Here is a 22,316-nt window from a genome sequence, read left to right on the forward strand (position 1 = left end):
CTGTTGGTGGCAGAAGCCCTGGTGCTTGGGCTGGCATGCCCTGCTTTGGGCTTCGAAGGAGAAATGTGAGCAAGATAAAGGTTTTTGAACTTCAGGTTGGGGCATTAGTGGGGAGCCTGGTGTGCCTTCACGGAGATGCGTACAGTGGGAGAGTCCAGTGGATGAGGGATGAGTAACGTGTCTGCAGGTATCCAAATAAGACATTGCTAGTGCAGATGGCCTCAGGGCCCCACCTGGCAAACCAGGGCCGCCCTCACTTTGTTGCTGGGTGCCCAAGTGCCCACCGTCCCAGGGGCTAAGTAGTCCCTTATGTGAGCATTGCTGCAGTAGGCTGGCAAAATGAGCCTAGCTCTGCGCCCCGCCTCCATGCGGAAACATGCAGACATGAGGGTTTTTTCTGAAGCACACAGTTCTGGGGAAATGTCAGATTTTCATTTTAAAATAGATGCGCAATTGTTGTCCTCTCTCACATTTTAGAAATTTAGTTTTCAGGAATATGTGTGAAGTCAAGTGATATATTAAAAGTTTTTTGTTTGTTTGTTTGTTTGCTTCTGCTTAGTAAAGCTTCACATCTTTAGTTTCTATTTAGGAAGCCCCTAAGGAATGTAAAGATCTGATTGGATTTTGCATAGCTAAGGAAAGTGTTTATAGTAGGATAGATACTTTCCCTGATCTCGAGTTTGATTTATTAAAGCAGCATATTGACCCTTCTCCCTTAAAATACATTTCCCATTTCCTTTTATTGCTACTTCCTTGCTTGCCTCCTCCTTACAGCTCTAACAAAACCCGTGTCCACGTCTTTAGCATGAGCTATTTGGAAGGTGTTTTTGCTTTTGTATAGTTTGTCTGTTGACATTATTGGGGTTCTTGATCTTCCACTGCGCATCCTGCAGTGTAGCGTGTTGCCTGTCCAGACTCCCAGGCCCCTCCTGTTGCATCCTTTCTTTGTCAGAGAGAATCAGCAAAGCAAGGGACGCTGGCCCAGAAGTATCTTGAAGCAATGGCTGTCATTGAACACTTGCAGGAGAAGGTCATGTAAGTATGTGGTACCACAGCCAGAGGCACAGACCCTGGCCCAGAGCTTCGGCTGAGAAGTCCACATGGCTCGGCTTGCCTTCCCCTCTCCTGCCGTCTTTACTCTTCAAACTGCAGGCCAGAGGCAGTGAGCTGCAGTGAGAGCAGTTGTCCTTGACCTTTAGTGCAGGGGGAGGAAATCTGAGAGAGAGAGAGAGAGAGAAAAAGAGTAGTGGTGGTGGCGTTAGGAGTGATCCAATTCAGCGAGTTTTTGCAAGATGACTTGAGGAAAGAATGGAATGGGAGAAGCGATTGCCCTTGAAGAAGGACCATTGCAGAGATCACAGAGCAGGCGTGGCGATGCATGTCCAGTTCAGATGGCTGAGGAGGCTGAGGGAGGAGCGAGGTCAGCTCTGGGTGCTCCTCAAAGGGCCTTGATGATGAAGGCGCGTTCCCAAGGCTGAGTCTCCTGACTGCGACATCAGCTTTGGGGGTGCTAGCAAGGAAGGGACTCTCCTGGACTTGGGTGGCTGATCACATCCCGAGAAGCCAAAGTTGGCTACTGACAGGGGATTCCTTGGCTCTAGAGGGAGGATTTCAAGCGCACAAGTCAGATGTCTCCAGAGGTGATAGCCATGCTGTACTCTTGGTGCTGCTGCTATGGCTGCATCCCCTAGGTACACCCTTCTGACACATCCCGGTGACCCCCACTGCCCGGGTCTAGGTGTTGCTTTGTGCCCCGCTGCCCCATTAGACAGTGGTGCTTTACCTGCCCTCTCCGTCTCTTGTCTTTCTCCGGACTTTGCCAGGGAGGTTGAAAGCAGAGCCAGACTGGCAGAGGACAAGTTTGAGGATGTCAACGAGCAACTTCATTACACCCTGATCAGGAACAAGGATCTGGAGAAGGAGTTGGAGGAAATGGTCATGAAGACTAGAAAGAAGGAGACCGAGGGCGAAGAGGACAATGAAAGGGACAAGGAGGAGGGCAAGGAAGATGAGGCCGAAGAAAAGGAAGAGGAGGAGATCAAGCCAGCCGAAAGCGCCTCAAAACCACTGAAAAAAGGTGGGCCGGCCTCCTCGGTTACAGGCGAAGACTCGGCAGGGTCATGGGCCGCGATACCAGGACCTTAGCGCTGACCCCGTCAAAGACAGGCACAGCCACCTAACCGTCTCGCTCGAGCCACTCATTAAGAGAAGGAAGCGAGTGACCGACAACTGTACTAAACACGGGAGCGAATTTTTACTTAAAAAACTGGCAAAGAATTTTTTTAAATTTATTTGAGAGAGAGAGAGACAAAGAGAGCTCCCATCAGCAGGTTCACATCCCAGATGCCCACAACTACCAGAATCAGGTCTAGGGAAAGTTAGGAGACATAGCTTAACTCGGGTCTCCTACATGGGTGAACCCAGCTGCTGAACCGTCAGCCTCCTGCCCGCCAGGGTCTGGGGAAAGCTGGAGTTCGCACCTTGAGCCAGGAATCAAATCCAGGTGGTCTGAGGTGGGACAGACATCTCCCTCTCTCTCTCTCTCTCTCTTTTAAGATTCAGTTATTTTTATTGGAAAGTCAAATTTACAGAGCGAAGCAAAGACAGACAGAAAAATCTTCTGTCCACTGGTTCACCTACCAAGTGGCCGCAACAGCCAGAACTGAGCTGATCTGAGACCAGGAGCCAGGAGCTTCTTCCAGGTTTCCCACATAGGCACAGAGTCCCAAGGCTTTGGGCTGTTCTTGACTGCTTTCCCAGGCCACAAGCAGGGAGCTGGATGGGAAATGGAGCAGCCGTGATAGGAACTGGTGCCCATATGGGTTCCTGGCAATGTGCAAGGCAAGGATTTAGCCACTGAGTCACTGCACCAAGCTCAGGACACAGACATCTTAACCACATCTCAACCACTAGACCAAATACCCTCGCAGTCATATATTTTTTTAATTAATAATTAATTTGGTGGGCCTAGCACAATAGCCTAGAGGCTAAAGTCCTCGCCTTGCATGTGCCAGGTTCCCATATGGGTGCTGGTTTATATTCTAGTGGCCCTGCTTCTCATCCAGCTCCATGGGAAAATAGTTGAGGACGGCCCAAAGCCTTGGGACCCTGCACCCATGGGGGAGACCTGGAAGAGGCTCTTGCTCCTGGTTTCAGATCAGCTTAGCCATTGCGACCACTTGGGTAGTGAATCAGCAAATGCAAGATTTTCCTTTCTATCTTTCTTCTTCTCTGTGTATCTGACTTTCCAAGAAAAGATAATAATTTGAGGATAGATTTCTCATTCACTACTTCATTGCCCAAATGCATCTGATCCCTGGGGCTGGGCCGACGCCAGGCTCGGGCAGAGGAACTCCATGCAGCTCTCCATGTGGGTGGTGGGACCGCTCTTTGAAGCTTCCCTGCGTTTCTCAGGGCGTGCGGGGGCGGGAAGCTGAGGTCAGGAGCTGGAGGTGGGAGTTGAACCCAGGCATTCTGACAGGAGATGTATGCATCTTAATCTCAAACAGCTGCCTCAACTTTTTAAAAAAATTTAAGAAAACATAATGGGGTCCAGCATGATGCCTTAATGGCTAAATCCTTACTTTGCACACTCCAGAATTCATTTGGGTGTTGGCCTGTGTCCCGGCTGCTCCACTTCCCATCCAGCTCCCTGCCTGTGGCCTGGGGAAGCAGTCAAGGATGACCTAAAGCCTTGGGACCCTGCACCGCATGGGAGACCCAGAAGAAGCTCCTGGCTCTTGGCTTTGGAGCAACTCAGCTCCGGCCGTTAAGTGGACAGAAGATCTTTAAATCCCATCTCCCTTTCCAATGAAAATAAATAAATCTGAGAAAAAAAGAGAACATAATGTATTTATGGCAGTGTAGTTAGTTTTATAGACAAACATATATAATCCCAACGGAAAATGACTTGATGGGATGAGTGAGTGGACTAGTGGATAATACGCCACTTCCGGTAGAATGTCCTATAGTGGAGTGCCTGTGCTCAAGTCTGTCTCTGCTTCTAACTTCCTGTTAGGACACCCACATGCGAGACCTGGGCTAAGTTTTGTGTTTGTTTGTTGTGTTTCTTCCTCGATAACACTTGAGATACACATGGAGAAGGAAGAAAGAAATGCTTTTCCTCTTGTTCCTTTTCATTCCTGAACCATATATGGTCCTGTCCCTCAGGACCCTGGCAGGCCAGTGATCACACTTAAACTTGGGGAAATGCATTCTGAATGCCAACAGCCAGTCTCAAGTCAAACGTTTGACACATAGCTTATTTGTAGCTTGGGGATTCCTCAAGGCAGAATGGGATTCTAGAGTTGCTTTGTAAAGCTAACTGCTCTTAGTACATGTACGGTTTCTACAACACTGTAATTGTTTTTGTCTTTGTAGAAGCATCCCGCAAGGAGGTGACTGGTGTCACAAAATCCAAAAGCCGCGTTAGATATACCAAGACCAAACCCAAGTAGCCCTGGTGGCACCCTGGGGGTCACTATGGCCATATCCACCGCACACACCCAGAGGGCACTGTGACACGCAGCTGACAGCCGGCTTCGACACAGGGCCTCACCCTGCACCAGCGTCAAGGCCAACCGCCTCACTCCACCCGGGAGCATTTCCCTCTCAACGTCGCTGTGACAGCTGAGGGAGCCACTGTGTTACAACATGTACTTTCCAGATTAAAAATAGCTGTTCCAAAGTTTATCCATCTCTTCAGTTGATTTTTTTATGGAGTTTGCAAAGATGTGTCTCTTTCTGGCCAAAAAAAAATAATTACGTTTTTGGAAGACCTTAAGCTCTGACCAGAAGGCTGAAAAATGGAAGTGTTATTAACGTTGTTTCTTGAGAAGCGAGGATCCTGCTCGAGCCCAGTGGTTTCTGCAGCACAGTCAGCTCTCCCACCCTTGATGCTCATGGGAATGCTAAGAGCTAGGTGATGCTCACGGCAGTGCTACAGGCTAGGTGATGCTCACGGCAGTGCTACAGGCTAGGTGATGCTCACAGCAGTGCTACAGGCCAGGTAAAGGGGATATTGCTACATTATCCTATTTGTCAGAAGTAAAACCCAGTTGGTTGTAAGACTCACCAAGGTCACGGAGCTGGCAGGCAGAGCCCCAGCTTGCTGCACTCATTTCTGGGTTTGAATAGTCTGGTTTTACTCACAGTCAGTCCCACTGACCTGCCTGTGGTCAGGACACCAGTCTGGTCCTTGGTAGCACGCATGGACTGCGCTTTCCTCTTCTCTTAGCCTTTGCTGGCTGATCCTGTAATGCTCAAGAAACCATCATCTGGTATTTCATTTGCAGAGGCTGCTAGAAATTCTGTCTACAGGTCTGAAAGCTCTAGAGCACTGGCTGCCCATTTCTGGAATCCCAAATAATTGTGTCCCCTCCCAGTCAGTACCTTCCCACAGGAGGCAGAGTGTTTAAACATAGGCCTGCTGCCGAGGTCCTGGATGCTGTCCTTGCAAAGCCCAAAGGTGTGCTCCTAGCCAGGGACAGAGGCCTGCTGCAGCCAGACTGGCAGGAAACTGGCCTGGGGTTCCTCGGGACCCACAGCTGTGCCTGAGCACACTGGAGGACCCCTCCTGCTCAGCCTGGCCACACAGCCTCACGGTCATCTCCCATTCGGGATTGCTGTGTAGGTCCACTAATGCCCCTGACCTTGAAGATTAACTCTGCACACAATGGGCACTGAAAACTAACTCAACCCAACCGACCCTACCATCCAGCTCACTCTTGTGCTGGAGGGTGCTACTGCCTGTCCAGCCAGACCCACCCCAGGCTCTGATTCTCGTGCTCACCAGTGGGAGTTGCAGCCCGTCAGAGAGGTGCCCATCATTTCCCCAACAGGCCTGCTCCCAGTCCTGGATCTTGCACTTGTCAGCTCATTCTGCAGTCTAGCTTGACAAGATTTGCCTCTAGTCCCAGCACTTGCCAGCTGATGCTGCAGCAAAGCCAACCAGCCTGCACTTGCTCTGGCTCATGCATGCACCAGTGGGTGCAGTTAGTTAGCCCAGCCTGAACTCTCCCCTCTAACCCAGTTCACATGCATGGCAACAGGTGTTGTGGCTCTGCCAGGCCTGGTTTGCCTCTGGTCCCAGCTTTCATGCTCACCAGTGGGGGCAATGACCCAGTAGGGCAGCCCCCTGCAGCCCTCTCCCACCACCACCACCAGACTCATACCCCCATCTCCAGGTCTCATGTGTGCTGGTGGGTGCTGTGGCCCAGTCTGGCATGACTCGCCTCCCCTCGGCATCCACCAGTGGCATGCTATAGCCTGGCCTGGCCCAGCCCACTAACAGTTCCAGCTCATGCTGGTGGGTGCTGCTGCCCAGCCCAGCCAGCCCCCAGGCCCAGCCCTAATGTGAACTGGCTGGTGTTGTGGTCCAACCTGGCCTGTCCTGTACCCTGTCCTGGTTCTCTGATTTGCCAGTGGGTGTTATGAACTGGCTCAGCCTGGCCCGCTCCCAGACCTGAGTCACACGTGTATTGGTAGGTACTGTAACCTGACCTGGTCTGGGGTGCTCCCAGCCTTGGGGTGCTCACCTGCAGGGACTGCTCGCTGACAGAGGAGTTCCCCAAGCTCCTCTATCAGGCCTCCTCCCAGTGGAGATTCCAGTGGCAGATTTTGCACATACCAGTGGAGCCTTGGTCCACCTCCTGTCCTGTGGGAATACTTTCTTAGTTACTTGGTTTTCTTTCTGTAGATATTCACGTCAAATTGTTTGGGCAAATTAATGGAAAACAAGAGACTATAGAAACTCATAAATGTTTGTACAGGCGGGAACGCTTAGGGCGGCGGTGGTCCTGGAGGAGGTAAGCAAGCTGGAACACTCTGTCCCGGAAAGAGCTTACTCTCAGTGCCCACGCACGGTCATCTCCAGACAGGAGGCGGCAAGCCACTGACACATGTCATTACTGCCTTGTCTGCTTCACCAAGGAGTCTCCATAGAAACCATTCCTTTCACATTCTTTATTAGGTGTCATTGTGTAATAACTCGACTGCATTTCGTTTTCTTCCATTCGGGAACTCTTAACATGTCCCTGGTACAATTCTCAGGGTTAGGAGTGAGCACCGGGAAGAGAGACAAAACGACAGAGTGGTGTGGGCAAGTGATGGAGACACGCCTCTGAAGAGTGCTTCACAGCATGTTGGGGACAGGACAGGAGAGGGGTGAGTGCAGCGGCTCCAGGAAGGTCCGTGGCAGGTGCACAGAGGGGCCAGAGGACGTAAGACTTCTAAACCGTCTGCAGAAGCCAAGCGGGAGCCGCACTGAGGCACAAAATCCTTTCCAGGGACCAATCTTGACGAGCTCTCTCCCTTAATGTGGATTTGAGAAGATCCCACACGTGTGACACGCCCTCTCAGTCCCTCTGTCCTCTGTCTTCTCGGTAATGGTGCAGTGTCACTTTCTGCATTCCCAGGGCACTCCACAAGGCAGCCAAGGGTGGACAGAGCCTCACTCGGGGGGACAGGCTTTGACATGCCCGCTGAGCCACATGGCCCTCGGCTGCTGCTCCCCTACAGCATGGGAGAGTCCTTCTTTTTGGGGTTCAGTGGCTCCACGGGCTTGGGAGGACTTGGGTAGGGGATGCTTCCTTGTGTCCTGCCACTGGCGGGGGACAGGAGGTTGAGCAGATCGAAGGGCAGCGGTAACACCACAGTGGAGGGCTTCTCCGTGGACAAGGACTGGAGGGCGTGCAGGTAGCGGAGCTGCACGGCGGCCGGAGTGCCGGACAGGATTTCGGCAGCCACCCTCAGGGACTCGGAGGCGGCCTTCTCCCCTTCCGCGGCGATCATCTGGAAAACAGGCGAAGAGACACGGTGACGGGGCGTTGGTCCAGGACGGCTTTAGCGGCCGTTCAGTGTGACAGCAGACAGGTGGTGAGCCCCCACGTGGCAAGCCCCATGAGGCACGGGGTCTTACAACCTCAATCTTCTCCCGGAAGCGACTGGAGCTAGGGAAGCCACTGGATGTTAACCAGCAGGTAAAGCGTAGTCTGTTAAGGGCCCTGGCCAGCAGAAGGGACGCTGGGGACGCTCCCAGTGTCTGGCCAGCAGAGGTCGCTCAGGCACCAGGGCACGGCGAGCGGGCCAGCACTTCAGCCCAGCTCGCCGGCCAGCTGGCACCTGACTCTGAACCCCTGTGACTGTACCTCCTCCGGGACAGTGCATATCTACCCTTTCATCCTGCTACCTAGCACCGCGCTGTCAACAGCAGGCGGGAAACAAGCAGCTGTCAGATGGAAACGATGGGCAGAAAGGACTGGGAAGCAGCTCTGCCCAGTGGAGCATCAGTCCTCGACACTCCAGGAATATTGGTCCTCTGTGTCCGAGGGGCTTTCCTTCCCTGGCTCACTGCTCCTTGAACGGAAGCTGCCTCCCCACTCACTCAGGTTTTCTCTTTCCGACGCCCCAGGGCCCCTCCCCAGGGCCCTACCCCAGGCTGAATAGCTGAGGGGCGCGGCTGCACCTCCAACACCTACACACAGAGGGATGCCAGTCTGAGCTAACCAGGGGTTACTGGCTTAGATGTGACAGGTGAGAGCTGCCAGTGTGAGAAGTTGGGGAGCCCACAGGAGCCCAGGAGGCAGTGGCTGCCAGCAGCCTCACAGAGCACTGTTGGGTGGCCCCTTGTCAGAGCAACGTGGGCAGACTGGAGGGTGGGACTGGGGTATGGGAGGCCGGGTAAGGCTCCTGGGCAGGCCTGCCTCCACCCCTGCTTCTGTTCTCAGCTCCAGCTCACCCGCACTCTGGCCTGTCGTTGTGCCTCAGCTTCCACGGCCAGGGAGTGTTGGAGGCCAGCCGGCAGCCTCACGTCCTTACTGCAAGAGAAGGCAGGCAGGCAGGTGGGTGTGCAGCAGCGACGTCAGCAACCGGGACGTGGCTAGCCCTGCAGCCCTGCGTGCTGGTGCCTCAGGGCAGCCGACAACCGACTGCACAGGTGCACTGGCCCAGACCTGCAAGTGGCGGGTGGCCAGCTCCGAGCACCTACCACACGGAGCCTCAGATACCTGTGCTGGGATCACCATGACTGCGTACAGCCACGGGCTCCACTCGTTGGCCCTGCACCTTCCGGCTGGTAGCCCAACTCCCAACCCCCGCCAAATAAAATTTATCTAAATGCTGATTATTAAATTTGGAAATGAAAACAAGCTTGATAAGCCATACTGTTTTTTAAAAAGAGTAATTAATCCAAGTTAGTAACAGAAACGACCAAATAGGAACAACACTAATGTCATGCATTCAAAATACAAGACTGTTTTTTTCCAAGTCATCACTACGGAAAAAATAAGTGTGGGTATGGAAATCAATTTAGCAGTTCCTAAGAAAAGCTAAATACAGAGTTATCAAATAACCCATAATTCCACTCCTAGGTGTGTCCCCAGAGAATTGAAAACATGTTCATACAAAAACCTGCACCATGGCATTATCCATGCCAGCCAGGAAGCGGAACCAGCCACACGAACTGATGGATGGAGAGGAGATTTTGTATGTGGGTACCATGGCACATTACTGGACCCCAGAAAGGGCTGCAGGAAGAAAGGAGGGTCCTGCTCAGTGGGTGCAGGCTTTCTCTGAAGGTGACATTGATGTTCTCAAATCACAACATCTGAGTTATGGACTTGCAGAGGACATCCAGTACCACAACAGAGGAGGCAGGGCAGAACATACGGACAGCTCTCCCCAGATGCACATGGGCCTCGGCAGTCCACTGGGGCCTGCAGAGGACATCCGGTACCACAGCAGAGGGCATCTACTACCATGAATGGCAGAACAACTTGGACAACTCTTCCAGCTAAGCTTGGAGACTCTAAGGTAGACTGTCAGTCAATGGACCTTGGAAAGGTTTCCTCATCCTTGCAGCAATGAAAGCAACGACATTCCAGAACTATCAAAACCACTTGAGCAGTACTTGGAGCATGCTCCCATCAGGGACACTGGGATAACACTGGGTGGCCGTCCCCCGTTCCCAGGCACTGATGCACTTGGGATGCTGGGTGCAGCTTCTCCTTTTCTTCCCCTGCTTCCATCAGATACAGGAAGAAGAAAAAGAAAATTGGAAACAATGGTGGCATCCACTTTCCCTACTCCACGATCTTCCCACCCTAGTTAGTACTCAGCATGGGCATGCATCCTTCTTAGCTATGTAATCATCACAAATAACATTTTTTAAAACCAATTTAAATGGTTTTGTGTAAATTTTTTCTTAAAAAAGAATTAAAGGCCTAAAAAAGAAACCATGAGAATAATTTGGCCAAACGTTACAGCAGTTTATGGCAATGAGATAATGAAGGATATTTTCCTTTTTTTCCCCAAATTATGGCTGGTGTGGCTTTAGAGCACTCCACGAAAATAACTTCATGAGAGAGAAAGTTTTCTTGATGATTTAATCACTATTTTAGTACCAGATAACGAAATCACATCAAACTGTTTGCCAGGTCCACACTGTTTCCCTGTGTTAAGTTCACACCCACATTTCTGTCCTCTCCACTCTGATTCCCCAGATGCAGGTCACAGAATCCAGGGCGACCTGCAGAGGGAAAGAAGAGACATCAGTGAGATCCTCAGTGGGGAGCATGAGCCCCCCACCCCACCCGGGGAACCTCAGCAGGGATTGTGAAGTCCCCACCCAGTAGGCTAAATAATGAACCCAACAATGTCCACATCCTTAGCCTTGGGACCTGGGGTTAAGAAGCTCTGTGGAGCTGCGATGAAGTTTAAGGGTCCTGAGACGCAAAGATGACGCAGGTGTCCCTTACAAGGGACAGGCTGAGGGAGATTCCAGCACCGCCGAGCAGAAGGGATGCGATTCAGGCAGCAGAGGATGCAGCAATGCATGTCAAAGACTGAGGAAGGCAGGCCGCTGCTGCATCCCAAAGGGAGGAAACGGATGCTCAGAACCTCCAGGGCCAATCCGCTCCGCTAAGGCCTTGACTCGAGTCCAGGGAAACCGATTCTGAACTTAGTGACAACTTGTTCCCAGAAGCTCCAGGAAACCACACTCTCCAGGCTGGATTCATACTAAGTGCATTGAGAACCCTGCAAAGGCTGACTAAACTTGGTGATAAAATCACAATGGCAGTATCATAAAGGACAAGACTTTTCCTATGGAGATAAAAGATGAATTCAACACAGAGGACACAGCCCAAGAGGAGGCATGGAAGGCCTAGGGCTGGACGGCAGGTAAGTAGGCTGCAGTCTGAGATGCATTGGGATGAGGATGGCTGTAGGTGATGGCTGCACCTGCTGGGTCATTTATTCAACTCATCCACAAACATCGTCTGTCTGCTGTAGGGTATGCCCTGACACACTGGGTGCCGGGAGGACAAGAAGAAAAATGAAATACCACCCCGTCACTAGGGAATTCAGCGGGGAAAACAAACAAATGTGTGAATACATCAATTGTTACTCACTGTAAAAGAGTGAGTTTGCATGGTCAGAGTTTGGCCTTTCTCCTTGGGAGAGATGAACAAAGAAAACAGACTGGAAAACAGCAGAGGAGCAAGTTGAGTGGCTTTTAATCTCCTGGGCAGGTGTTCAGCAGCAGTTACACGGCTGCTTGGGGTGCCTGCATCCCCCTCAGAGCACCTGGATCTAACTCCCAGCCCACTCCTGATTCTAACGTCCTGTACTGTGCACCTGGCAGCAGGGGATGCTTCAAGCACTTGGGTTTCTGCCTCCATCAAAGAGATTCAGAACAGTTCCAGTTCCCAGCTCCTCCTTACAGGCATTTGGGGAGTGAACTGACACATCAGGAGATTTCTCTTTCTCTCTCAAGTAAATAAAATAATAGTAACAAGAGTTAAGAATAATAAAGAGTAATTAAAGGAAATCATGCAGGTCCCATAAAGCACGATCATCATCAGTACCTTGCATTCTTTTTTTTTTTTTAAAGACTTATTTATTTTTACTGGAAAGTCAGATGTACAGAGAGGAGGAGAGACAGAGGAAGATCTTCCGTCCATTGATCCACCTCCCAAGTGGGCGTGACAGCTGGAGCTGAGCTAATCTGAAGGCAGAAACCTGGAGCTTCTTCATGGGTGCAGGTTCCCAAGGCTTTGGGCCGTCCTCGACTGCTTTCCCAGGCCACAAGCAGGGAGGTGGGTGGAAAGCGGGCTGCCAGGATCAGAACCAGCGCCTACATGGGATCCCGGCATGTTCAAGGCGAGGACTTTTTAGCCACTATGCTATCGCTCTGGGCCCAGTGCCTTGTTTTCCTACACTGCCTCCATCTGAGGTCCTCTTTCTAGCTCAACAAGACTCACAACCTCGTAACCCATTTCTGGGCCTGGGTTCAACGGCTGCAGTGACAGGCTCTGTCCCTGACTGTACCTGCTGCTTAATTGGTCAGTGGCCTAGAACCCAGCTTCTCTCCCTACAGCCTTCATCAACCTGTCTTGGGAAGAATGAAGGTCGTGGAGGAAGCTGCTGAGCAGGCTGCCCAGGTCCAGGTGAGCTGCTTGTGATGTACCTCTGGCTCTCTGGGCCACCTCTGACCCAAGGTTAATACAATCCACGCAATACTCATCTGGGACACACCCACCTCTTTTTATCTGAAAGTCTTATTTGAACTTCGCCCACATGATGCTGGCTATTCCAGTGAGTACAAGCTCCCAGGACCACCTTATTGCCCCCACTTACCATTGACTTTTCCTCCCAGCACTACCTGCCCCCAGCACCCTGCAGCAACCATGCCCAACACTGGGCACCAGGTGAGCACTCCACAGGGCATTTCAAGTCACTGGGTAGGGCTGAGAGCAAAAACTGACACTGACCAACTGACCAGCAGCAGACCGGTGACTGTGGGTGAAGCAGGGTCATGTGACAGCCTCCTAACTGTCTGTAAGTTCCCTGGCACATGGGATATTTAATAAAAGGCCAACAAACAAAAGAATGTTAAAAAGCAGATACTTCAACAGAGTGAACTTAACGTTGCTCTAAGCACCTTCACATCGTGCGCGATGCTCTTCCTCTCCAGAAGGATCTCGGGGAAGGAGCGATGTGCTAGGAGACGCTTCGTGGTCGTTTGCACAAGGAACGGGAGCGCCTTGGCCACGTGAGCAACACTGCTCAGGAGCAGAGAGGCGTTCTCCACTCGATAGGAGCAGACGGCATCTATCTCCATGATCAACATGTCTTTGGTCACAATCTAGGTAGAAAAAGTGTACATGACAGGAGAGATTCTTGGGTTCCATTCTCATGTGGGGATAGGGGATACAGGAAATAAATGTATTAAAAGGAGATTTTCCCAGGGTAAGGTTTATAGCAAAGGGCAAGAAGAGGGGAGGGGGTCCAACTTTATTCAGAATAGAATACGTCTTTGGAAACCATGGGATTTTTAAAATTAAACACATTTATTAAATACATATTAGTTTTATTAAGTACATGTTTATTATGTATTCAAGTAAGGGAAGTCCATTGGCTATCATTTTGTTTTTTAAAAATGTGAAGAATGATGTTCTTACATGAATACATTCAGTTGATTTTTGTATGAGATCATTCCAGATGTAGGCCAAAAGCATGAACAACTGTTTAAGCCATCTTGAAACTGACTTGTTTGCCTTTGTTGTTGTTGTTGTACGTTGTCTTTACAGCCTAGCCACCAACTACTTTGAGCACACAGTTTACTAATGTTTTCTCCCATCCCACAGGTTGCCTTTTCATCCTGTATCGTGTTCCTTGATGTCCTGAAGTTTTATTCTGTTATAATTCATACCTCTACTTTTATTTCCTATTTTGAGCATAAAGTGTCATCCAGCCCCGAGCCATGGGAAATACAGAGGGAAAACAAAACAAAAAACAAAACAAAACAAAAAAAGCCATCCCTTAGCCTACCTCATGAAAAGGCACTTCCAAGGTCTGAAGTCGGAGGTCAACCTTGTGGTAGGTATCCAGGCATGGTAAAAAGAAGAAAAGACCTAGAGGAATGGGAGAGGGGAGTGAGGGTGAACAGCCTGCATGGTGCATCTTTCGGATTCACCTTTGGCTGTTCTTAGCCTCCGCCTCCACACACACACACACACACACACACACACACACACACACACACCACTGCGCCGTTCTGCCTCCACCCTTGCAGCGTCTTTGTTTTAGCTGGGCTAGCGAGTCACTTCCGTCATGATGTTGGATCTCTACTCCCTCCACTAGGACTGAAGTCCCCAGGTGCAGTGTTATGGTCACTACGGCCGGCCTGAATGTTCCACTTAGCACTGTTCACGTCCTCCATCAAGTTGGTTTTGGATTCTACTGAGCATACCCAGACATCAAACTTTACAGGCAGCAAGTTACATGAGCTAACTCTGAAAATGTGACCCCACTGCTCATCAGAGCAGCCGTGGTTAGTAAGTCCCCACCCACTACAATATAGACTGATGTGCCACAGATACTTGGAGACTGGTAAAGGAGATTCTTCTGACATCCCACTGAATACTGTGGGTTCCTGCAAGAGCCAAAGCTCTGTTAGCACCAGCAGCCCTCTCCAGGTCCAGGAGCTATCCAGGGGACCAGCTCAACTACTAGGCTTTCTTGGCTCCAGCTGAGAAAGCTCCTGAAACCAGACCCAGAGCAAGACAGTCTGCATCCAGGAACTGCAGGGTTGGTTCTTTTTACTATGTGGGCCATCCACTGGTTCTGAAGTCACACTCCGGCTTCTATTTCTGGTGTGTATATTCTACCTATTTCTGCAGGCTTGGCTGAGAAGTGCGACCTATTCCAACATATGCCCAGTGGTTCTTTCACTGCTCATGGCTTCCTGGCCGGGTTAGATCTTCCCATCTCAACCATGCCTCTGTGCCCTGTGGTCATCCTGGACCCCTGATCAGCAACTTTGTTAGATCTGAAGATCAGAAAACCAGGCCTTCCTCATCCAGCTTCACATCCCGCGGCTGTCAGCACGGTGTCTGAAGCACAAGGACTGCTGACTTCCACCAAGCACAGGCTCACCTTTTACTTGGATTCCAGACTCGGCCCATCTCCTGTGATTTGATCAGACCCTCTGGCTCTGCACTAGCTCACCTTGCCTCCAGGATTTCACAGGCTTCTGGCCATCCACTTGTACTCATTAGCCCTGGGTCTTAGCTGACCCACTCCTCCAACTGGAGAAGCAAGGCTTGGCTCAGGCAGACAGCTTCTCTGCACTCATCTCTGCCTTGGCTGCCTGGTGCCAGGGAGTAATGCTTCCCATGGGATTTGTTAACAAAACTGTTATAAGTAACAAACTGGAGTATAAAAGCATCATGAATCAAAACACTTTGAGCAGTCTGAAATAAGTGTTACAAATATATGCAGGAAGGAAGAAACTGACAAGTATAGAAGGGTGGTAGTAGCTAAAATATAAAGTTTCTGAGGCCAGTGGGGGTGGCTTAGCAAGCTAATCCTGATTGTGGCACCAGCAACCCATTCGAGAGCCAGTACAAAAAATAGTACGCTTTGCAAACCTCCCAAAGTTAATATTTTAACATCAATATTTTATTATCCAAGTTACTCCACTTCCACTCCAGCCCCCTGACAGTAGCTTGCACAAACAATGGAGGCTGTCTCAAGCCCTTGGGCTCCTGAACCCATGTAAGAGACCTAGAAAGAAGCTCCTGGCTCCTAACTTCAGACTAGCCCAACTCTGGCTGTTGCAACCATTTGGGAAGTGAACCAGTGGATGGAAGATCCTGTTGTCCCTCCCTCTCTCTCTCTCTCATCAACCCCAACCTTCAAGTAAAATAAATAAACCTTTTTAAGAGAAAAAAAGATTTATTGATTTTCATTGGAAAAGCAGATATATAGAGAGAGGAGGAGAGACAGGAAGGAAGATCTTCCCTCTGAAGGTTCACTCCCCAAGTGTTGTGGCCAAAGGAGTTGACTAGCACTCGTTAAGCCCAGCACCGCAGGGAGTGGGCTTGGGGCTAGAAGCACCTGGTCTACTTGGACTCAGCTGTATCCAATATGAGCTAATGAGGGGGGAAGAGTAAACAAGAATTAGGTGAAAGGTCAAGAGAGGAGGCACTAAAGGGAGGCCCCAGTGAGAGACTAGAGAGAGACTTCCACCATCACTGGTCTCCTGTCGTGCCTCATCCCCCCAGATCCTCCCCGTGTCCACGTGTCCACGTTACTGGCTCTGCTGGCTGGTACACCCAAGTAGCAGCAACTGCTGGAGCTGAGCCAATCCAAAGCCAGGAGCCTGGAGCTTCTTACACGTCTCCCACACTGGTGCAGGTTCGCAAGGCTTTGGCTCGTCCTCAACTGCTTTCCTAGGCCACAAGCAGGGAGCTGGATGGGAAGTAGGGCCACTGGGGTTAGAACCAGTGTCTACTTGGGATCCCCGTGCATTCAAGGCAAGGGCTTTAGCCGCTATGCTACTGTGCTGAGCCCCAATAAACTTTTTTTTTTTTTTAAACAAAATGTTTCTTACCAGGGCCTTTTGGTCTTCCAGGAAGCAGATGTCCCAGTCGGAGGATAATTACTCTCTCATACTCTTGCACAACCTGAAGGAAATTTAGTACTTTCAAACTGTGAACGGAAAAGCCTCCAAAAGGCATTACCATGAGAATAATCTTAGGTACAAGAAATATGCTTTGCAAACCCCTCAAAAGTTAATATTTTAGTCTCAAAAGTTCTACATTTAGTAATCATAGAATTTCAGAAACAAACGAAAAGTATTTCCTTGTTGGTATTTGAACTCGGGGACAGAATTTTGATGAAAGACTCATAAAAACCAAAAACAGAATGCTTCTCCTGCGTCCAACATTCCCTAAGCCAAAGAAAGCTTACCAGAGCATGTTTCATTTTGTATTTTGTTGTCACTTCTATATTCCTGTAGTGTTATATATGTATCACTCACTGGCAAGTGAACAGTAAGAGTGTGTTTACTTTTATACCTCTTGTGGCCATTTGTGTCTTATGAGGTTGCTGCAAAATGATTGCACTGGATCTGAACAGGTCAGTTCTCATACGGATCCAGAAAACCCGAGTATGCCCTAGGGATGTGTGGAGACTGCTTTAAGTGGCACACACAGATTCGATGTGTAGAGCTGTGTAGCTGAAGACAACTACCAAAGCCACCGTGCTCTGCTTTAAACCTGAATTTCGCCTCATATCTGGCATGAGAATCTGAGTTCTACTGCTTGTCTGTCTCACTACCTTAGTTGATCTGTTTAGCTGTAAATGTATCTCATCAGACTACAAACTCCTTGGGGATGCGGAATTAGCAATTTCCCCAAAGCCTACTTAATGCCTGATACACAGTAAGTCTTCAGTATTTATTAAGTGAAAGAAGGAGTCATGTGCAACCATGGACAAGTCCATTCCTCCTCACACGCCTTCCACTTTAGAGCACTCTACTGAATCATCAATGCCACGTCCTAACGGTCCTGGGCCCACCGTGGAGGTACATCCTGATTGCTAAATGAAAATGCATTTAATCCACCTAACCTACTGAACAATGGCAACACTGCACGCCGCAGACTGTCAGCTGCTTAGGTTTTGAATGGGTGGCTAACCAGAACTGCAGCTCAATCTTTCTCAAGCCCGAGGCTCTGGTTTTCATTAGCAGTCTGCTCACTGGCTTCAAATCCATGTTCTTGTTTGTGTTTTGGGGGGAAAAAAAATCACCTCTTTCACCAGCTTGTACTCAGACCAACTTGAAGGGGGAGGGGAGGGAACCCTTCACGCTGTTGTTGAGATACCATTTGAAAATATGAATTTCATAGCTTTGACTCTTCGTAACAACAATAACAACTGCTGAAGCCTGACTCCGGATGCTAGTTTGTAAGTCTGGATGTGCATCATTCCTGGGAGGCAGCGGCTTGTGTAAGCTTGACACAAAGTTTCTCCAGCTCCCAGCAGGCTTCGTAACTTGCCAGGTCTCGCACATGGGTGGCAGGGACCTAAGCGCATGGGTCACGTTCCACTGCCTTTCCAGGTGCATTAATGAGGAACTGGATTAGAAGTGGAATAGTCAGGACTTGAACTGGTGCTCGCAAGATGGCAGTATCACAGGTGGTGGCTTAACACACTGTGTCACAATCCCAGTTCCTGTCCCTTTGCTTTAAATTGTTCTCTAAATATGTATCTGGCCCCTAAAAAAACACACATTTGAAGCTTTTCAAGGCAACAGATTCTGCTACCTCACTGCAGGTCCCCTGAAGTCAGTAACCATGGCTGGGTGATCTTTATGAAGTTTTTAACTCCTGTATCTGAAAAGCACCTTGCTTGTTGAAACCAGTCATGTCAAGGAATGTCTGAGTTTGGTCTCTAGAGCCTTCCCCAGAAGTTCCCAATTCTGTGGTTCCTTAGCAGTACATGTTTCTATTCTGCTTTCATTGAAGAAACAAATTCTTCCCAGCAGTGAAGGGGGACTCTTACTTCACTAACACCTTGCAGAATTGTAACTATGTGGTTCTCCTTTGGGGTCCTCTACCTGCCTGGCTTCTTACAGAATTGACTGTCTCAAGTCACTAGTCCCCTAGAGCCTTTCCCACAAAGCATTGTGGAATCATTTGGACTTTGCTGTGTGGCACTCATATGGGTGGCCCGACCCCTTCAAGAACCTGCCGACCACAGGCTGTCTGTGGGAGACACAAAAAAAAAGTGGGGTTGGTGTTGTGGGACAACACCTATGATGGCAGCATCCAGTACAGGTGCCCGTTCAAGTCCCGGCTGTGCCACTTCTGATTCAGCTCCCTGCTAATGTGCCAGGAGAAGCAGCAGAAGATAACCCAAGTGCTTGGTCCCCTGCACCCAAGTGAGAGACCTGGAAGAAATTTCTGCCCCCTGGCCCTGGTCTGGCTCAGCTCTGACTGTTGTGGCCAATTTGGACAGTAGATGGAAGATTTTTCTCTCTCTCCTTATAACTCTGCATTTCAAAACAAGTCTTTTTAAAGAAAAAGGTAAGGTGTACTGGGGTAATGGAATCCACAGAGAAATGCCATGTTCTGAAGCACACAGGAGAGGTTGGCACAAGTAGACAGGGAAGGGCCAGGACATGACTGCTGCCTCCTCTGGGGACCTCACCTTTACGCAGAACCAGATGGAGAAAGGGAAAGTCACTATGATGAACAGCAGGCAAGCGAGAACAAGAAGCCATTCACAGGCCCCTAAGCCAGAGGACTTGGTACCTGAGAAGCAGAAAACCAAAAAGGAATCATTATATCGAAATGTTGCCATAGTTACAGACTTGCCCTCATTGGTCCATTCTTGGTAGTGGGGTCCAAGCAGCTTGGAGACTTTACCAGAAAGAGGCAGACAGCTCAGTGAAGAGAGTTCACAGGGCCTAGGGTGCTGTGGCAGAAGGCCTACGTGGACCTTTGGGAGGGCGGCGCAGGCTTTTGGAAAGGCACTGAATGAGGCTCAGAGTCTGGAACAAAGTCTGCGCTCCAGAACCCTACTGAGTTTTTCTCTGGACTTCTAGCTTCTCCATTTCCCAGCTAAAGGGCTCAGATGATTTCCAACCTGTCTGAGTACACTCCCTTATGTCTGGCAAAGAGGACTTAAAGGGAGGATGTGCCTGGAGCACGGCAGAGACCTGCCCCATGACTGTCACAGTGAAGCCGTAACGTCAGCTTCACTGTTGCATGAGCCCAGCAAGGCTCAATGCCAGGACAGAGGTCTCTCACTGATGGAAGGGCACCATTTAGACAAGGCAGCATTAACATGGTCCACTTATCCTGTACCCAAACTGCAGGAATCCTGCTCCAATTGGGGCTTCCGGTGATCCAGCGTGCCCTGCACTGCCGGCTAACCAGGCAATGGGAAGCATCGCAGCCCACAGAAAGCAGTGCTCAAAGTTTTCTCCCACTCATTATAAAAAGGACTGGAGGTGGACATGTTTGTTTCTAGGGCTTGCGAAAGGGACATCTGATGTGCAACCCTGCCTGGACCTACCGTTCCTCCCTCCTGGCTGTCTGAGGATTCTGCTCCAATTGAGCATCTTCTTCGCTCCAGGCTTAGGCACGGTGCATTTTGTGGCCCATCTAATTTTTAGCCTCACTATTTGATAGTGAAAGCCCTTGCTGTGATCACGTGGCTAGCAGGTGGCTCAATCAAGATGTCTTCCCTCTGCTGCCTCTGCTTTTTAGGAAGAATATTTATTCCAGAGAAGGTATTAGATGTTTTTAAATCCGAGGAGTGGGGATGAGAGTAGTCACACCGCTGTGCAGTGCCACTACCTCATGGTCCCATTGTGATAAGGACAAAACCCCCCACAGGACCACACTGCCTGCCACTGCAAGGGTGGCCCCTAGACTCATAGAATCTAGTTGATGTTGCCATCTGTTTTTCATTTTTAAAGTCCGTTATTTGAAAGACAGGAGGAGATGGTTTACTCTTCATACCACACACCCTCCCTCCCCACAGCGTCTGGGACAGAAAACAGGAATCCGGAACTAAGTCTAAGTTCTCCAGCGCGCATCGGGAATTCACAATTTCTAGAGCCACCACGGTTGCTTTCCAGGATGTACACAACCAGGAAGCTGAAGTCCAGAGCCAGGAATCCAATGCACGAGGCTGCGGCTACATGAAACTTGGGGACGCGCCCCTTGACTCTCCTTCCCCCACCTCCCCCAACTTGTCTATTTTGTTCTGATACACTCGGTGTCCTGCGCGGGAAGCTGCTGGGCTTCTAACTCATGGCTTTCATTTCCTGAGGGCTGAGTGGCTCAGCAGTCAGCTAGGGTTCAGTGAGCTTCAGTGGCGCTGGGTACCTGAGTTGACTTGTTCCACCTACGCCATCCCGTGGGCACCACCTCCCTCCGGGGTACCTGACCTGCCCATCCTACCTTCCTCTGGCCGCTCGCTCTCCAGGATTGCCACCACCTCGGTGCCCTCTTCGCCTGGGCCCCGGACCTCATCCACATCCACCACGGTGTTGGCGGGGGCGGACACTCGGGGCTCCCCGGGGCTCCCCGCCGTTCCGGAGCCCCTCCGCTCGGGCCCAGCCTCCCGGTGTCCGCGGCGTCCCCCGCCCCTGTCGGGCTTGCCCTTCTTGGTCTTCCTTGGTGGGGACCCACTGCTGCTCCGGCGCGCCTCTCTGGAGGCGCTGCGGGGCCGCCGCTCCATCCTCGGGGTGCAGCGTGGTGTCTGCAGCGGCTCCCGCCTGGACTTTAAAGGGCTGGGCACCGGGCTCCGCCCCGCGCCCGCCCAAACCTGGCTGTGACCCTCCCAAGTCCCGCGCGTGTCCCTGGAGAGCCGAGCCCCGGGATGGACATCACGAGCCCTCCAAGAACCACGGAGGAAGGGTTGTGCAGGATCGGCCCGGAGAGCTTAGGGAGCTAGAAGCTAGGATGGGCCGTGGAACACGGTGGCTTTTCTTCTCAGGCGTCCGGGGAGCACTCCCAGAGCTGCCCAGCGTCTAGCTCAAAGCGCTTTGGGTCTCTTGGCCACAGGTTCCGCCGTGCCCCATCCTGTAATGACTCCTTTTAAAGGGGGAGATAACTTTTTGAGATCTCTGTTCTCGCTCTTCTCATTTAGGGTTTTTCATTTGATGATACTGATAATGATGCAATCCTGCCGACTCCACATCTGGCAAATCGGGGAACTTCTGTGTTAGGAGAAGGCCACTGTGGTCCCTGCTGGGTCCTGTCCCCAAGCATCATCTATGGAGCTCTCAGTGGCTCTTTTTCAGGTTCCTTAACCAGCCGGGATCCTGCCTCAGGGAGCTGCCCGGGAACCGGAAACTTCAGGTATGTTTCTTTGACTCCGCTAATAATTTGTCTCCTCCTGAATGGGAGGTTAGATAGCACCCCAAACAAGATGTGTCTACTCAAAGAGCTCAAATGTTCGCTTTGCTTTTATCTTTCAGCATTTATTGAGTTCACATAATGTTAGCTCCCCCACCCAGCTCTCTGCTAATGGCTCAAGAAATCAACAGAGGAGGACCAAGTGCCTGGACCAGGCGGAGGCTCTTGACTGCTGCATGGCCTGGCACCGGCCGCTGCTGCCTACCATCTGAGAGCGAACAGCAAGCAGAAGAGAGCACTCTCTTTCAACAGAAATGTGATTTTCAAGTGATTTATTTATTTGAAAAGCAGAGATAGAAGGAGAGATCTTCCATCCTCTGGTTCACTCCCCAAGTAGCCCCAATGACCTCAGGAGCTTCTTCAGGGTCTCCCACACCAAGTGCGGCGCCTCAAGCACTTGGGCCATCTTCTCCTGCTTTACCCAGGTACATTAGCAGGGAGCTGGTGAGAAATGAGGCAGTTGGGACTCAAACTGGCATCTTATGGCACTGCAGGTCTTGGCTTAACCTGTACCCCAGCACAGGCTTATATAAATTTTAAAAAACAACTTTGGGTGTGGTGGGCATTGTGGTAGAGTTATATCCCTACTTGGATGGC

The 22,316-nt window shown here is 50.5% G+C and overlaps 2 protein-coding genes across 3 annotated transcripts in view; one reads left to right on the plus strand and one right to left on the minus strand.

Moving 5' to 3' along the window:
• The window catches only part of AXDND1 (axonemal dynein light chain domain containing 1), a 62,350-nt gene extending 57,893 nt beyond the window's left edge, over nucleotides 1-4,457 (plus strand). Inside the window, exons 23-25 of the mRNA XM_040984208.1 lie at nucleotides 953-1,035; nucleotides 1,824-2,077; nucleotides 4,381-4,457. Coding sequence (XP_040840142.1) covers nucleotides 953-1,035; nucleotides 1,824-2,077; nucleotides 4,381-4,457 — 414 coding nt within the window. The remainder of the gene's footprint in view (nucleotides 1-952; nucleotides 1,036-1,823; nucleotides 2,078-4,380) is intronic.
• Nucleotides 4,458-7,512: 3,055 nt separating this feature from the next.
• On the minus strand, nucleotides 7,513-21,039 carry NPHS2 (NPHS2 stomatin family member, podocin). 2 transcript variants are annotated; one of them, XM_040984230.1, is made up of 8 exons: nucleotides 20,760-21,039; nucleotides 18,997-19,100; nucleotides 16,397-16,469; nucleotides 13,831-13,913; nucleotides 12,941-13,144; nucleotides 10,470-10,525; nucleotides 8,738-8,816; nucleotides 7,513-7,791 (listed from the first exon to the last, which is right to left on the minus strand). In XM_040984230.1, exons 1-8 carry the CDS (start codon nucleotides 21,037-21,039, stop codon nucleotides 7,513-7,515), a joined length of 1,158 nt encoding a protein of 385 aa, XP_040840164.1. The 2 variants fall into 2 exon arrangements, with proteins under 2 accessions (XP_040840164.1, XP_040840165.1); XM_040984231.1 differs by lacking the exon at nucleotides 12,941-13,144.
• Nucleotides 21,040-22,316: the final 1,277 nt, after the last annotated feature.

The sequence above is a fragment of the Ochotona curzoniae genome, unplaced genomic scaffold (genome assembly GCF_017591425.1).
Source record: "Ochotona curzoniae isolate NIBS_2020 unplaced genomic scaffold, NIBS_Ocur_1.0 contig_4105, whole genome shotgun sequence".
NCBI lineage: Eukaryota > Metazoa > Chordata > Mammalia > Lagomorpha > Ochotonidae > Ochotona > Ochotona curzoniae.